This window comes from Taurulus bubalis (assembly GCF_910589615.1).
Source record: "Taurulus bubalis genome assembly, chromosome: 3".
NCBI lineage: Eukaryota > Metazoa > Chordata > Actinopteri > Perciformes > Cottidae > Taurulus > Taurulus bubalis.
Genome location: NC_136591.1, coordinates 4,003,419 through 4,020,807, shown reverse-complemented (window position 1 = coordinate 4,020,807; position 17,389 = coordinate 4,003,419). Strand labels below are relative to the sequence as shown.

General features: G+C 44.3%; 4 protein-coding genes across 4 annotated transcripts; all 4 read left to right on the top strand.

Moving 5' to 3' along the window:
* Positions 1–729: 729 nt before the first annotated feature.
* On the top strand, positions 730–3,739 carry clmnb (calmin b; the record flags this gene model as incomplete). The annotated part of the gene is made up of 8 exons (XM_079215178.1): positions 730–808; positions 1,473–1,534; positions 1,634–1,729; positions 2,301–2,393; positions 2,475–2,701; positions 2,855–3,048; positions 3,388–3,470; positions 3,716–3,739. 8 exons carry the CDS (start codon positions 730–732, stop codon positions 3,737–3,739), a joined length of 858 nt encoding a protein of 285 aa, XP_079071304.1.
* Positions 3,740–4,701: 962 nt separating this feature from the next.
* On the top strand, positions 4,702–7,460 carry LOC306734833 (uncharacterized protein). Its single transcript, XM_079216233.1, has 2 exons — positions 4,702–5,932; positions 6,822–7,460. Exons 1-2 carry the CDS (start codon positions 4,704–4,706, stop codon positions 6,958–6,960), a joined length of 1,368 nt encoding a protein of 455 aa, XP_079072359.1. The 5' UTR covers positions 4,702–4,703; the 3' UTR covers positions 6,961–7,460.
* A 604-nt stretch (positions 7,461–8,064) lies between these two features.
* LOC306733867 (alpha-1-antitrypsin-like protein CM55-MS) lies at positions 8,065–11,579 on the top strand (the record flags this gene model as incomplete). The annotated part of the gene is made up of 4 exons (XM_079215177.1): positions 8,065–8,827; positions 9,058–9,325; positions 11,068–11,212; positions 11,391–11,579. The coding sequence occupies 4 exons, from the start codon at positions 8,065–8,067 to the stop codon at positions 11,577–11,579; spliced, it is 1,365 nt and encodes a 454-aa protein (XP_079071303.1).
* Positions 11,580–13,379: 1,800 nt separating this feature from the next.
* On the top strand, positions 13,380–15,295 carry LOC306734835 (alpha-1-antitrypsin homolog; the record flags this gene model as incomplete). Its single annotated transcript, XM_079216235.1, has 4 exons — positions 13,380–14,049; positions 14,316–14,586; positions 14,770–14,917; positions 15,104–15,295. The coding sequence occupies exons 1-4, from the start codon at positions 13,383–13,385 to the stop codon at positions 15,293–15,295; spliced, it is 1,278 nt and encodes a 425-aa protein (XP_079072361.1). The 5' UTR covers positions 13,380–13,382.
* Positions 15,296–17,389: the final 2,094 nt, after the last annotated feature.

The following is a 17,389-nucleotide window of genomic DNA, read 5'->3' as shown; positions in this document are numbered from 1 at the left end:
CCTCCCCTCATTTCAGAATCAGAAACTGTTTATTGCCAAGTACGTTACACACAGAAGTTGGCTAGGTGAATTGTGCATAACAATATATAAAGCATATATAAAGTGCAATCGTATTTCCTGTGATGTTTCTTCTGTTACTATCTAATAAAGTAATACAATATCTGAAAAGCTTGTCTCTGTAGTTTGCTATAAGCTAGTGACACCAGCTGTTGGTGGCGAGGCCTTGATGGGCTGCAAGTCTAGAAGAACATTTCAGTTCCATGTTTCTTAAACCATTTCTCTTAATAACACACGTTATGTGTGAATACTGTAAAGTAAAAACCATGGCTACATCTGCTTGCGAAGGCCAGACTTTTCATTCCTGTCCGAGCCGAACTTATGTCAGTGAACCAGAAACATGTATTGCAGGCCTCTGCACCACCTGTCACCTCCCAGTGCTCGATCCCAGCTGATTCCTTCATTTTGAACCGTGAAGGAAGTCATGTGACTGAATGCCTCCACATAGTTCTGAAACGCAGCCCTCCTGTAGGATTCAGGTTGAGTTGCCTCAGGGGGAGTCGATAGCGTGTTCAGGCAAGACACACCGCCACACTTCACCTTCTTTTCATCCTTCTTCTGTAAGGAAACCTCAGAGCACCTCTAATTGCTCAGAGTGCCTGACATTTCGAATTGTCCTCCCGTCTTTATCTCACCGATGGATCATAAGTAGACAAGGAAGGTTGAATGAGAATGCAGGACAAGGCCAACGGGGATTCCCACAAGAACTCAGTGGGAGGGATCCGTGAGCAACGTGTGCAGCAGCCTCAAGGTACTGTGACTAGAACTACAGGTATGACCCACTGTGTGATAGCAGTGTGTTAAACCACTGCGTGTACTTGTAAAAAGAGAACATGTCATTGTCTTTTCCTGCCTTGAATTCATTTCCTCATAGTCCCTTTCCAGGGAGGGAACTTTGGCATCAATGCATCTGATTGCCCAATCATACATGTTGTTTTTCAAATGTTGATTATTTGCTTCTTTGATATGTGTTTAGTTAAATAAAACTATGGATTTATAATTTACTTCATTTATAGGATGACCTCTAGATGGTAGGTCTGATCTAATTAGAGTTACCAGGGATATATAAGGAGCTTCATTTGTTTGTGATGGGAACGCGTTGGTGGAGACCAGTAGAGACCAGTAGAGACCAGTAGAGACTGGCGGAACCGTGGTATGACAATGGAATGGAAAAAAAAATAAAATGAAGTTGCAACCTAACGGCTTTGACTCCTGATCGGCTCATTTGCCTCCACGGCCGCTCGGGCATCCTAACAGTTGCAAGCAAAATGTGCAATACGAAAAAGATTTATTACACGTGTTCATGGTCTGCAGTCTTTTAGGGTTAACACATACTGTATGTACCATTATCCACACATGTATCTGTCATAAAACTGCAGTGTACTCAGTGCCATGCTCCTGTTTCCTCTTCCCAGATGAGAGGAGAGCAGTGCAGAGGAGAACCTTCACCAGGTGGATGAATGCGTTTCTGCAGAGAGTAAGTCACAAATCAATACAGAGTTACCGTATCACTGCACTTCAGCTCATGAACGCAGTCGGCAGAACGCCATTTTTATTTTTTACTTTTAATTTCCAGCGTGATCCTCCAGTCGAGGTGCGCGACCTGTTCACAGACATTCAGGATGGACGAATACTGATGGCTCTGCTGGAGGAGCTGTCCGGGTGCAAGCTAGTAAGAGTCGATGCTATACGGTGGAAGTATTTGATGTCCCCAATAAGAAGAATATAATACAACACTATTGAGTTATTTAATTTGACTGGTCCATTTCAGTTCAGTTCACTAGCAATTGTACCATTCGGATGACTGTGGCTCAGTGGAAGAGCAGGTTTTCCTTCAATCAGAGTATTGGGGATTTGATCCCCGACTCCACTAGTCCATGTCAATGTGTCCTTGGGCAAGACACTAGACCCTAAAATGAGCTTTGAGTGGTCGGAAGACTAGAAAAGTGATATACAAGTACAGTCCGTTTACCATTTACCACATCTGTAAGCCTATAGGATCCTTAAAACAAATTCAAAAATACATTTTCCTTGTGTGATGTCTTTTATTAGCTTTACAGGTTTAGGTCGTCTTCTCACCGCATTTTCAGACTGAACAACATTTCCAAGGCCCTGGCTTTCCTAGATGATAGACATGTGAGTGTTTGCCTGTTCAATACAGTGACTTGACTTGGATTGTCCATTGCACTTACATTCAGATCAGAAAGAATTAGATTAGATATCTACTCCTTGTTGTCTCTCAGGTGAAGCTAACGGGCATCGATGCCTCAGGTATCGCTGACGGGATCCCCTCTGCTGTTCTTAACCTCGTCTGGAATATGATCCTGTATTTCCAGGTAGGTCATCTATCTATAATGTCTTAATGTATTATTTCCCTTCTTGTCTTTGTAACTGACCTCTACAGTCGTCTCATACAGGTAAAGGAAGTGTCGCGAGGCCTCCAGAGGCATTTGTCTTCGAGTCTCTCTTCCTTATCCACGAGCAGAGACCCCTTCTCCAGCGACCTCTCACCCCAGCCAAATGACATTGGCAGCTACTCCTGCAACACACTGCCAAGCAAAGGCAGAAAGGCTGCCAGAGAGCCAAAGTACCATGGGAAAGCAATCAAGACTCTGCTGCAATGGGTCCAACGATGCACATCAAAGTGAGTCTGAAAAGGAGCCAACCGCTTACAAAGTCCTTTTTGTCAACCGAAACCTTCCAAATCCGAGCATATACCTCCACAACCACAATGAGGGAAACACATTGTGCGAGCTGGCTGTGTTGAAGTCTGGTTTTTACAATTTTAAATTGGCAGGTTTGGGGTGGAGGTGCGTGACTTTGGGAGGAGCTGGAGGAGTGGACTTGCATTCTTAGCCATGATTAAGTCCATAAACCCAGACTTGGTCGACCTGAGGGAGAGCCTGACCAGACAACCACGAGAAAACATTCAGCTGGCCTTCACCATAGCTCATCACAGTTTGGATATACCCCCTCTTCTGGAGCCTGAAGGTAAAGGCTCACTGAATAGAAAGCAGCTCACATTGATCCAATTTCATCCACAAAGACGTCTTTCTGCCTCTTCACATACACAGTCATACGCTAAGTAGGTGTGAGAAGCCCACCATGGGATAGTCATACAACCTATTAATGGGTTGCAGGAGTAAATCTGACGCATTATCCCATTACAGACCAATTTAGCAGTCAACCTCGCTAGAAATGAGCAGCAAAGGTCATATCTGTGTGACTTTTATTATATCTTAAGGGTCATTCAAAGGCTCAAACAGCAGGATGTTCTCCTTCACTCTCCCCTGCTAATGGGAGAAAACTATCCATTCTTCTTTTCTGCAGATGTGTCAGGCCCTTCACCAGATGAGCAGTCCATCATCACCTATGTGTCTATGTTTCTGGGCCATTGTTCAGGCACAGATGAGGTTAGTACGGCTTTGAGTAGTTTGACTTTGTTGCTTTTTGATACCACTCTCACGTCAGTCTGTCGAATATGAAGCTACCGTCAGTCAACGGCAAGCTTAGCCTAGCTTAGCTTAAAGATTTATAACAGGGTAAAACAGCTGGCCCGGCTGCCTGCAAGCACCTCTAATCAACATGTTAGACCTCGATTAATAAAGGAGCCGAAGTGTGAAAACAGCTACTTGTGTTTTTATAAGGTTATGTGCAGGACTATTTCTTTGCAGTGCTGTGAGGATGGAAGATTTTTTTACCGATGACTGTAAATACCTTTGATACTTCATCTTTATTGCCAAGTGTGTTATCATTATGCTAGGTGATTGTGTGTGTAACAGTAAAACACAGTGCAATAGTATGACATCATTTAAAAATGTGAAAATTTGCAATAAAATAGGGTGAACAAATATACAAATAAGACTCAGGCACAGGTAGAGCAAGGCATCAATCTTCTCTAAGGGAAAAAAAGGAATATGCTTATTTCCTCAGATGTCATACTATCCCTTCATCACCCAAAACAAATGTATTCAATTCAATTCAGTTTATTTTATATAGCCCAATATCACAAATACAAGTTTGCCTCAGAGGGCTTTACAATCTGTACACATGACATCCCTGTCCCGGGACCTCACATCAGATCAGGCAAAACTCCCCCAATAAAGATAGTAAAACCCTTTCACAGGGAGAAAAAGGGGAAGAAACCTGAGGCGGAGCAACAGAGGAGGATCCCTCTCCCCGGATGGACAGAAGCAATAGATTATCATGTGGCCAGAATGAATAACGTAATAGAGTTACAGCACATTCAATGAATATGACAGAAATTATTCATATAATGAGTAGTAGGCATGGTCCATGATCCAGATAACCACGATCCATTAAGCAGAAGGAGGTAGAGAGGAGGGGCATCAGCAGGGCCATGGCAGCAGGCAGGCAGGCAGTGTATTCATGAACACTATGAGCTTTCTGGGTGTCATTCCAGTGGTATAATGAAATGCTCACTACTGACCTCTATATTACAGGATCATACAACAGATTTTGGATCACTTGAGTCAGTCAGTTCTGGAGAGACCCACGGCGGTGACCTGAAAGCCCAGGAATTAGTCCAAGGCTTAGAGAAGAGCAGCGAGCAGCTACTGTGGAAGCGTTGGGCCCGCAGATCCTCAGGGAGCTCCCGAAACACCTCGCCTCACACTAGTGAGGCCATGTCTCCGTTCTACAAGAAGAAAAGCAGGAGTCGAAGCATTTTACAGCCACCCAGTCCGCTGGACGCTGGCGGAGTCAGCCAGGAGATCCGATCATGGATGGAGAACGCGTCTGCGGATCGGGGCGACAGCAGTCACCTTTCTTTGAGCTCAGAGGAAGGCATCTACAGCGTGTCAGCTCTGGACTCTGATGAGGAGGATGCCTACAGCTACATCCTGGATCTGAATAAAGAGGTTTTTAAACCGTATAATCAGCTGAAAAGACAAGTGGCAAGGGTTGAAGAGGAAACAGAGGAAGACATGTTCTTGAGCGCAGAGCAGACTGACGAGTCAAAACATCTGGAAGTACGTAAGAAGACATTCAACGGGAGTGAAGATCAAGAAGACTCTCCAGCACAACATGTTGAACCAAAGGTCAGGGCTCAGTCAGGGGTTCATTGGACCATTGAATGGGACAAAAGTGAAAGCACCTCCAGAGAGATGGCACTCAGTGCAGCTGTGTTGGAGCCAGAGGAAGACAGCAGAAGCAGAGAGGAAGGTGGAGACGAGAGGGTTGTTCCTGGACAGAGCGATGATGAGGGGGATCACTGTGAGAAAGAGATGATAAAGGAAATTACAGAATATGCTAGATTGGTGAAGCATGGATGTGATGAAAGAGAGGCTCTGATGGGTGAAACAAAGAGCTCAAAGCTTTTTGATGTGGATGGTTGGAAGATAGAAGTTGAGAAAGAGACTGAAACATGTGGCCAAGTGGTTGAAAACAACAAAAACGAGGAGAAAAATGTGCCGAAATCCGAGGAAGGGCAGAAGAGAAAGTCAGGGAAAGAACAGGAGGTAGAGGAAAAGGATGAAGAGAGGGAAACTCAGCAAAGTGCTGTGAATTTAGAACGTTTCAAGGCAGGAGTAAAGGAAATAATGATAACTGATGAGACTGCATGTGAAGTCAGGGGAGCCGGTGCAACTAGAATAAACACAAAAGAAGAAAATGACGGAAAAGAAAATGGCATGGACATGGAATTAACTAGTGAAGATGACAAGGACGAATGCAGCGATGAAGTCGTGAATTCTGAAGACAGGAACCTTAAGATTAAGAGACGAGAACTCATTGGCAAAACAGCAACAATAGCCGGTAAAACTGGCCCCAGAAATGGCACTAATGGAGGTGTTAATGTCCATGGGGTTGAAAGCGGTTGGACTCCTGCCTGGCCTGCTACTCCTCAGCCGTTCAGGTAGGTCGTGGCAGTGTTACAAGCTCAATTGACCATTGCTGAGCACCTAATCATGGTAACTTGGTTTAGGCGTGGCAGCATGGCACACGGTAATGATAACCGTGGCAGACCGTAGTCATTACAGAGTAATTTTAAGCCAAACCATCATGTTTCTTTACTAAAACTAACAAAGTAGCTTTGTAGCGTGTTTTTGTGTTTGTTATTTACTTTATTATTTAAACTTTACTCGCGTGTTTTGAAATTGCGACCATGCTCCGGGAGAAAATACATTTGTGGATTTGAGTGGAGTTTAGTGTTATGGGAATAAACATCTTTATATCTAGACTAACGGATGACTTTGGCCCCATCTCATAAAGTGATGGTGGAGTGTAAACTTCCCCAAACCAAATAAAGGACAGCACAGCTGGCCTAAGCTCTGGAACACTAGCATTGGGTGAATGTTAAGAGACGGCAATCACCAAAAAGTAAATTTAAACCAATGCTTTAGTGCCATAAACGTGCATACTCTTTAATGTCTACCAGGGTGCGACTCCTCTGGTTGTATAGAAGTCCTCTGGTTGTATAGAAGTCTTGTATAGAAGATGTTCATTTAGTAAATTATGGTCCATTTAGAGTCAAACAGACCATAAAGCAGGGGATGCTTTAGGGCGGGGCTACAAGGTGATTGACAGGTTGAGAGTTGTCTGTGTCTTTGTCTTACAACTTTAACCCTTTCACAGTGTGTTTTCACTTCATGAAAGTTAATTATAACATAAATTACTGGTCAAGCAATGGTCAATTCCTTCAACACGAATAATTACATTTGAGTTTATTCAATGTCTTTATTAATTTTTCTGAAAGTGCCTCACAGTAGTCTAAATCTAACTGTGTTTTATCTGCTGCTCAACAGAGAGGGAGGATTCATCGCTCAGCCCTCAGCTGCTCCTTGTGACATAACCCCATTTGAGCTGGAGCTGCTCTTGTTCCTGTGGATCCTGCTCTACTGCTGCTTCATCCTGAGTCCCTCTGCAGGGCCCCCTTCTTATTAATATGCTTATTAGCCCCTTTACACTAACGAGCCGAACAAGGACACTTAGGGCGGGATTGACTTTTTATCTGGGTCACACGATTCCCCTCAAGGCAACACTTATTGACTGTTTGCTTTTGGCTGCCTGCAGAAATGATTAGTCATTTGGGTTATAGTTCCAGATGAAGCTCACAGTGCTGTTATCCCCATTATTACACATTTTGTCAGCTGCTCTGTCTGTTTGTGCATGTCCAAAATGCTCCGTTTATTTGATATATTTTTCAGATCCTCATTTCAATTCCACTGACTTTCATCGTCTTTATCAACCACATGGTGGCATCGCAGCATCACAGCAGCGACAACCGCCAGACCTGCTGTGTAATGAGATGCTGCATTGACACTGTGAAACCAAGCTGATAATATTTAATGAGCACTTTGACATTTCGCAGACTCTCACTGTCACTTGCAACATAGGATCCGGTATCATCGTCCTCATCTCTACAGATACTGTGTGATAGTTAAAGCTTCTCAACAAAGCAGGATTTCTTTTCATGACATTTTTGTGACTATGACATATAAATAATAAATCTTCCTCTTATTCTTCGTATATATCTTCTTGTCCTTTCTACGAGATCAAAGCAATCATGTAAATGTTGTATTTTGAGGTGCGGTAGACGTGCGAGACACACGCTCGATGTCTTTGTTGGAATACCAGCGTGCACACGGTGAAACGAGGGCAACATTTAAGTATGCACCCGTTGCATAAGTGTTCAAAATCCATGTTGACTAGAATGTGTATTAAAGGGCGGGATGAGTAGGCCTTGTCCTCACTGTCCAGCAAACACACACACACACACACACACACACACACACACACACACACACACACACACACACACACATACACATTCATTGCTGCTGGAATTCTAAGAAACAAAAAAAAAACACCTTTGTTTGCTTGGAGCTCAACCCAAGGGTCAAAAGCTCGGCCCCCGGGAGATCAATATACTTTCAACATCACCGAAACAAAAAAAAACACACGAGAACAACACTTTTTTCCAAGCTTAAGCTTGGCCGGTCTTTTGAGAGATCAACCTGCAGCGCCCTAGAGTCAGGCCAGGCCAGGATGGCGAGAGAAGAAGCTATGGTGTTTGTTATGTATGGATTTACATATCTCACGGCGCTGGCGTGGCTCACAGGCCTCACAGCAGACGGGTCTGTTCTGCCAAACCCTGAGAAACTCCTCAGCAGGCCTCTGCGAAGAGAACAAGAGGTCAACCAGCAGCTCAACACGTCGGCCCTAAACACAGCCTTGGCCTTTGAGCCGTACCGTGACCTGGCAACCAGCACCGCGGCTGAGCAGCAACAGCACAACATCTTGTTCTCGCCCTTGGGCCTGGCGTCCGCTCTGGTGCTGCTGTCCCGAGTGTCTGGCGCCGAGAGTCGGAGCCAGGCCCTGCAGGCCCTGGGGCTGGCGGCCGACGCTACACAGCAGAGCGTGGACGCCACCCTATCTGCTCTTGCAGATCTGCAACGCAGCCTCGCTCTGCACGAGGGAGGAGGGGTGCAAAGGGCAGAGTCTGCAGCTGGAACGGGAGCTGGGATTGGGACAACTCCAGGGGAGGAGACTGGAGAGGAAGATGCTGGAAACACATCTGATGCATATGATGGGCCGGAGGGCAGGAATGATACTGAGGGTGGGGTTCATCCTGGTGGTCAGCTCAGAGTGTGGAGCAGCCTACACGTTGATGGAAAGCCCTCACTAGACTATAACAGTTTCATGCTCAGGCCTCAGCCCACCTCCGCCTTCAACCGCAGCTTTGACACGTTGATGAAAGACTTGGAAGCCTCTGACAAACTTGAACTTACCAATTATGTGCATTTCAAAGGTAGCTCCTCATTGCGTGGGTGATGCAAGTTTCAGCTTTTGTACATGCATATTCTCAACACAAGGTCGGGAGGCATTCATACCGCCCACTGCACAGCATCAGTCATTGTTGTCTCTATAGAGCAGATGCTCTCCTGTGACAGTTGATGGTGGTGAATTTACACAGCGGCGGCTTTTGTTATTATTATAGATATGCAACTTCTACCTTTGCCAATTTGTTTTCCTAATCAGGTCGTCAACCGTTTGAGCGGCGCCACACGGTGCCGAGGAGCTTCCAGCTGAACGCCACAGCCAGTGTGGATGTTGCCATGATGCTGGGGGACGATTCCTTGGAGGCGATGATGCTGTACGACACTAACTGCTCCGCCACGGTGGTGCGGCTGGCCCACTCGGAGCGCCTGGCCTCGCTGCTCCTGCTCCCTAAAGCAGAGCTGCAGCCGCTGGAGGACTGCCTCTCTGACGCCCGCATGAGCTTCTGGCGCAGCAACCTGAAGCCGGGGTAGGTGGTGGTGGTGGTGGTGGGGGGGTGTTGCCAAATTGTTGCAAACCATGTAAAGCTGTCCTTGCGCCCCCATGTTTTCCTGAGTGCTTGCATGGGCCTTCCTTAGGTAAGTGTCAGCAAATTTGAGGATAGGCCATTTTGCATCCTTATTCGCACAAGCTCTTATGCTGCGTTCACACCAAAAGCGTTGCGAATATCCGACAGGACGGCGGTGATGACGGGCGGAGCTTCTCAACGCTGATGCAAATCTTTCTCCCGAGTTGAAAAATGTCAACTTGCGCAAATTCGCGCCGCGTCAAGCACGCCATTCGTGCAGCCCGGCAGAAAATTCGCTTTTCCGCAACCATTCGCATCTGTGCATTGACTTGTAATCTACCGTAAAAGTCGGGTTACAAGCCGCTACTACCTTCGGTCAGTGTCCCCGTTAGCTCCCCGCTGTAGACAGCTAGCTCTCTGCTAGCTCCCTGACAACCACTGGAGGTAGCGGGACCAGGCCCGGCTTGACACCCGACTCAGGCATAGGGGACGCGGGCAGTAGCAGCAGCAGCGGGGCGCTAGCAGAAGCAGCACTGCTGCTAGCTTGCGCTGCTGCTAGCTTGCGCTGCTGCGAGCATGCTACAGCGGGGACACCCACCGGAGGTAGAAGCGGCTTATAACCCAACTTTTACGGTACTCTCGAGTCAAATTCGCAACGCTTTTGGTGTGAACGCAGCATTACGATGGAGAATTCAGAAAACAAGCTTGTAAAGCGAGGGAGGCAAAATCTGAGGGTAGCTGGTTAACCCAAAATATAATTTTGTATCCCCCGGTGGGATTTAGTTGTCAATGTCTCCTGACTCTACGATATTTGTCTTTGAGATTTCTGCTCGCAGGTCTAATTGAGGCGAATGGATCTCAACAGCATCACATCCTTCTATAGGCAGCAGCGACGAGGAAATTGCAATAACCTTCCTCAAATGTATACATGAAACAAACACAAATGCAACACACCTCATGTTTCCCACATCACTTCCATCTTTTCAAGGTTTGACAGGCGCTCCTTTATTGACATCATCTCATTTGTACCCTCTTCTTCTGCAATGGTTTAATGACACCGAGCTGCTCATCTCCATGAACCGACTCCTAACATTTACATAACAGGAGCAGACAGTTCCCTTTTTATACTTTTCTGGAAATCCTGTACACATTCGTGCTAAATCACCCAGAGCAATCATCACACTGCTCCTGCGAAGAAACATTACTAAACAATTTTTAATTTTTAACTACTGTGAACACTGTAAACTGAACTCTCTCTTTTGCATTATGTGAAGGCAAATGAAGTGTGGCTAGACCCTGCAAGGGTAAGTTACAAAATATGTGTAATCTAACCGATTAACAACGCAAAGTAGTATTTATTTCAGGCGATTTTAACTTGTGAGTTGTGTAGCTCAGGGTTTAGTGGTGAAGTGTGTGGTGGTCTACAGTCTGAGTGTGTCCATGTACAGTGAATGCCCTCCATAAAGGGTGCTTGCTTATCCTTGAGTGTACAGCATATTGATCCATGTCATGGCACTGGTCCCCTGCAGCCTCTGTCTCTCTGTTGTTCGCTAGCATGATGAATGATGCTGAGTGGATTCTAAGTCAGCAATAATTACTGCTCTCTACACATCAGTGAGCCAGAGCTTGCAGTATGGGTCCCACAAGTTGTAACAAGACAACTTCGAGCAAATCCATTTAAACATTGATTGCTGTTTTCACAGGCGGGCAGAAATCCGTTTCCCTAAGTTCCAACTAAGGAAATCCTACAGTTTAGAAAGCCTCCTGAGGAAGTCTGGAGTATCATCGGTTTTCTCACACTTAGCCGACTTCTCTGGAATATCGCAGAAGACTTTGAAACTCGCCAAGGTTAAAAGAGTAACACAATATCCTATTTTTCTTTGCCAAAATTGATTACCATAAAACTACCAAGCAGAAGTGCTTATAGACCATATTACACATTCAGAAATTCCCCTTCATTGATGCATTGGACATGATGAACTTTCTCCTCATGGCTCACAGTCACACTTTCTGTCCCTTTTTTCAGGCTCCTCATGAGGTGATGCTGGAGGTGGAAGAGACCGAGTATGAAGATAGGGGGAGACCTGACATCATGCTGGACTTCTCTGTTCCCCCGAGGATCACCTTTAACAGACCATTCATGCTCATAATCTACGACGATCTCACGGGGCTCGTCCTGCTCATGGGGAGAATTATTGACCCAACTGATGTCTAGACCGGCGTGAACACCGCTCTCTCTTTTTTTGTGCTTTGCTATTGATTTAATACTGCATTCTCTTACATCACATCCTTTGTATTTTTTCCTAATAGCATGGCATATCATTCTGGGGAAAGAAATGCTTATCCAGCAATTACACCAAAGTTGCAGAGTGCTTTGTTTTACCTCCAATTTCCCCAAATATTACAAGTTGATTTACAGTCTATTTCCGCATCTCCACAAAATGATGAAAAGAAATTCAAATGGCAGCAATTTATCCGTGTGACTGAATCTCTACTATCCTTCCTGAAACATAAAGCACTTTTCTTCCATTACAAAAGCATTTGCTCTTTTGTCATTTTTTTCTTCACATTGCAAGTCATCTCTTTATCGCCTTGTGCAATTAGTGGGAAATTGCTTTGCAGGAAAATCTAGGCTTATTCGTTCCTAACACAAAAAGAAAAAACCACAGCCTGATGGAGATGACATTGAGCTCATTAAGGGGATGATGAATAGAGGATAGCTTGATGAACAGACAACAGATCTATCACAAGAAGCAGAAATGTCAGCCGATGAATCAAGAAGGGTCCAACTGTCTCCTTGAAAACCCAAAGCTCATCAAGCTGATCCAGTAGGAAGAGTGTAGAATCCCCAGAGGTGAGCTGTGTCACCTTTTTGGGCAGCCTCCCCTCTAGAATTTGTAACTGTCATGTTCCTAGGATTTTTGTTTGTTTCCGGTTATATTTTGAAAGTCAAACGCCTTGTTTTACTTCCTGGCTTTGTATGGTTTTCCTACCTGTCCCTAGTGTATTTAGTCTGTGTGATTTGGGAGTTTTTAGTTTTCCCACTGCTTAGTGTTTATTCCTATAGCCGATGTACAAAGGTTAATATTTGAGGTGTCCAAAAGTTCATCCTTCTTGATTAGTATTTAGTATTTTGATCGAGAAGCTCATGTCAGCTTTAGAGGCTAAATCTCCTATTTCAGTATGTCAGATACATATTTAATCAACATTTATTGGATTGTTCTCGGTATCAGCAGATAGCCTTCCCACTGTTAAACGACTTGGATTGAGGCCAACTAAATGATGATTGAGACAGTCCCTAGTCTAAATATTCCATTATACTGCATGACTATTGTATATTATAAAGTTAGTAAACATGTGTTTAGAAATCAACCATTGTGTTATTTAATGGTTTGGCATGAAGCACAACAAAGTTTCATCTTGAAAACAGTTTGACAGGTTTTAAGTCATGCTTCCCTCTGTAAAGAAAGCCCAGTTAAGTCATGACTAATGTTAACATAAAGGAGGTACATAATGCAATACACTATGAAACTAAAACGTTCAGAAGACACATTTTTAGAATAACTTATTATCATGTTGTGCTGACCACTCACAGTGTTGCTTCAGGGACGATAGCGTGGGCTGATATCTCTCAGCACAGGAGCCTAGGGGTTGGCTCCTAGTTAATCTTTGACTCAACTGTCAGCTGACTCTCAGAGCTCTTGTATATAATGGGGAGGTTTCTGGCAAACCGTCTGCAACAAAGAAGACTACAAAGGTAAGCGTGGCACTATATCTCAAAAAAATATAATCTTAGAGTATTAGACTTACATGCATTGGCACAAATCAGGTTTAAAAGTACAACTTTTGAAGACCTAACAAATACATAAACCTGTTTAACTCATTCATTGACTATTGTCCACTTGTCATTTCAATAAAAAACAAATTCCTAAAATGCTCGAAATAATCTAATACCACGATCAATTACTGTGGCTGAGCCCAACTAACAGCTTCTAATATCCTTGGACAGGCTGTAAATATGCGTGGGATCTTTGCACTCTCTGCTCTGCTGCTGGCTGTGGCCTGCGCACACCCCCACCACGAGGGTCACCACCATGACCACAGCCACAACCACGGCCACGACCATGGCCACGACCACCACCACCACCATGGTGCCGATGGCCACAGCCACGACGGAGAAGAAATGAGCTGCTCCAAGCTGTCTGCTCCCAATGCTGACTTTGCTTTTGCCCTCTACAAAAGCCTGAGTGCCAAAGCTGCTGCTGGAAAGAACATCTTCTTTTCACCGCTGGGCATCTCCACCGCCTTGTCCATGCTGTCTACCGGGGCCAAGGGTGAAACCCACCGCCAGATGTTCTCCACGTTGGGCTACAATGGCATACAACAGGCTCAGGTCAACGAAGCGTACGAGCATCTCTTCCACTTGACGGACGGCGGCCATAACCTGGATGTCGGTAACGCCGTGGCCCTGCGCTCTGGCTTCAGTCCCCTGGAGACGTTCCTGAAGGATGTCAAGCACTTCTACTCTGCTCAGGTCTTCGACGTCGACTTTTCCAAGCATGCTGAGGCTGTGGCTGAGATCAACAGATACATAGCTAATAAAACCCATGACAAGATCACAGATATGGTGAAGGAGTTGGACCCTGAGATGGCCATGGTGCTGATCAACTCTGTCTACTTCAGTGGTAGGACACAAGACTGATTAATTCTGAAAGAGAGCAGACCATCCATGCAGATAGTGTGCCGCTTTGATCAAACACACATCTATACACCTATTCAGATTCAGATGCATCTCCTTGTGTAGTTCAAGGAGCTCAAGGCCCCTGTATACCATTGATATTTAAAACAAACACCTCTGAAAGATATTAAAAGAATACAAGATAATTATAGCACATATTGCAACATTATGCGTAACTATAAGTTAACATTCCAACTCCATCTTCTCCTGCAGGGGAGTGGGTGAGACCCTTCAACGTCAACCACACAAAAAAGGCCGACTTCAATGTGGACGAAACCACCAAGGTTCAGGTGGACATGATGCAGAGGACCGGTCGCTACGACTTCTATCAGGACGCTGACAACCACACCACCATCATCCTGCTGCCCTACAAGGGCAACACCTCCATGATGATCGTCCTGCCCGACGAAGGCAAGATGAAGGAGGTGGAGGCCAACATCTGCAAGGACCACATCAGGCACTGGCATGACTCCCTCTTCAGGAAGTAAGTTAGTTGTAAAGTGCACTCAAAGATCACAGGGAATGTCTTGGCGTTTGTTGGGCTTTTAACCTGGTAGATGATAGATGAGGTGTCCTTGTTTAGCACAGCTCAAGTCAAGTGACTAAGCTGTAGGTCGACTGTATGTATCAAGTGACTGTAACACTGGTGGTGTTCTGTGTTTCTCAGTTCTGTGGATCTGTTCCTGCCAAAGTTCTCCATCTCCGCTGAGGCCTCCCTGGAGAGCACACTGACAGAAATGGGCATGGCCGACGCTTTCGCAGACAACGCTGATTTCTCTGGCATAACCGGCGACGTTAAGGTCAAAGTCTCAAAGGTAGGATCAGCAAACATGCCCTCACATGTTTGTTATGGGAATTAAAATCACAATGACTCTTTAACATGCGCACAAATACATAGAAGAGAGTAGATCCTGCAAAGACTCTTTGCGAGCTACAGTTTTCCAAAACCCGTGCTCTAATTGGAATTAGATACTGACTACGTTCTCTCGGTTCCCCAACAGGTGTCCCACAAGGCCTTGCTGAGCGTGGATGAAACCGGAACAGTGGCAGCGGGGGCCACCACCATCGAGATCATGCCCATGAGAATGCCTGAAACCATGAAACTCGACAGACCCTTCCTAGCCTTCATCCTGGAGCACTCGACCAAGAGCATCCTCTTCATGGGCAAGATCAACAACCCTGCAGCCATGTAAAGATACTAGGGGCACGAGTGTTACATATTTTTTTTAACACTGTAGGGATATACATACAGCTCATTTTGACCTCAGCATCTGAAAGCCGTGTGGAGATGTCACAGTGATATTAAGAGCATTGTCCTAGTTTGATGAATAGAACAACAGCTCTATCAAGTAACCGAAATGTTAAGTCATTTATTACTGTCTGTCATCTGAACTCGGCTAGGCTTATAAATGTCCAAATACATCATTATGTATTGTATCCAGCCGACTGTTGTGTAATTGACAAAGATTAAAAAACAATATAAGTAGATATATTGCTTGAAGCGTCTGCTTACAGACTGAGCTGATGTGTTGTTGTGCTATTGCTGTTTCAACATGGTGAGGTGAGGGAAATAAAGACTTGTCATGAATAACTATATAACAAGCATTTTGTTATTTTAACCTTGAGTTCATGGAACCCAGAAACAATTACAAAAGCAATTAATTCCGAACTACTGAGAGAAGGAACCAAAAGTCAAAAGACAAGTCTTAAATGCATCTCTTTATTTCTCCCTTGAAGGCTGCTGATTTCTGGTGTATAATGCACCTTCCAACTAGTTTAATCAATAAGCTGCGCGCCTCACTGTGTGGAAGGGACTGGGATTTTGTTTATGTATAAGGCAACAAAAAGCTTTCCCAACTGCAAAACACAATGTTACAAATAAATCTACAGATATACATTTACAGAACTGTTTATTAAAATAATAAGTCGTACACCAGCACTGTGTTAAAAAAATCCTCACAATTAACAAATCAAGTGTAAACCATTTTATTTTAATGCAGCAACAAATTGGTCAAAACTTAGACAGAAATCACAACTCCTGTCTATAATGTACACAGTACACACAAATGGAACTGAATTGAATAGTGAATTGAATTGTGGTGACTTTTGTAATCTCACACACATCCTTTTAAAAAACAATTAAGGGGCCTGTGGGGGGTGGGGGAGACTGAGTGATTGTTATATAAAACTGTAAATCATAGCTTGCTTTATGAAAAAAGCCCCAAACTGCTGTATTTTGATGTATTGAACACCATAAGTAATATACCAGTGAAATATATGGTTTGGTACATGAGAAAATTAAAATGTCACAGATGTGCGCAAATGTGCACAAATGTGTCCCAATGCAAATTTTGGAGACCTCGCCTGAGTTTTCTCTGTACTAAACCCTCTCTAACTTTGTTCTGCTTCACTTGATCAAAGTCAACCTATGCAGAGGATGTTCACATATTGGAGTTGGAGTTGGACCTTACAGCTGCATCATTTAAAAGAAATGATCATCCTGAAAGTGATTTATTTCTAGGCGGACCAGAAATCTTTTAATTTTGTGTCATCTTCATTTACTCTTAACCAGTAACATATAGACTGATATCTACACATCTGAACACAATCTCACATGTGTACATATTATTATAACACCCAAATTATTCAAATAGCCCTAGTGGTTGCAGAGATACACTCTTTTTAGTTTGTGTATGCAATTTCGAGGAAAGGGCCTACAAATGGGTGGGTTTTATAGGCGGACCTGAAACCTTTTCTTATGTTCTGTGTGTCATGTTCATTTACTCTAAACCAGTAGACAGATATTTACACATCTGAACAAAATCTCACATGTGTACCTTTTATTATAACACTCAAATGATTCATTCACCAGCAGTCCTTTGGACATGCCGTGTTGCATCAGGAAAGATAGCCGTGCCAGAACCCTCTTGACACAGGACAGAGGAAGAATACCGTCCTTGTTAATGTTTGATGGAACTGTCTGCTAACTCTTGGATCAACTATAACGGTGAAGTTTCTGCCAAGCTGTAGCAAAGAGTCTAGTAACGCTGAGTTTTTCAAGCTCCATTATGCTGAATGCTTTCAGCAATTATTGAGGACATATATTTCCATTTCATAGAAATTCAAACTGACATATCTACATTTCTTTCATCTTACACCCTCCACTGTCTCACACAGGACAGTTGGCGACTCCCTTCATCCCTTAACAGACACGATCCAGAATGAGAATCACTACGTATTCTCTTTTTGTGGGTGCACTTCTTTTGCCTTTAGTTGACAGTGTAGAG

Excerpts from the sequence above, each read along its gene's own strand:
- LOC306734833 (XM_079216233.1), top strand. The coding sequence starts at position 4,704 with ATGTCTCCGTTCTACAAGAAGAAAAGCAGGAGTCGAAGCATTTTACAG. Across the intron at positions 5,933-6,821 it reads GCTACTCCTCAGCCGTTCAG|AGAGGGAGGATTCATCGCTC; the intron begins GTAGGTCGTGGC and ends GCTGCTCAACAG.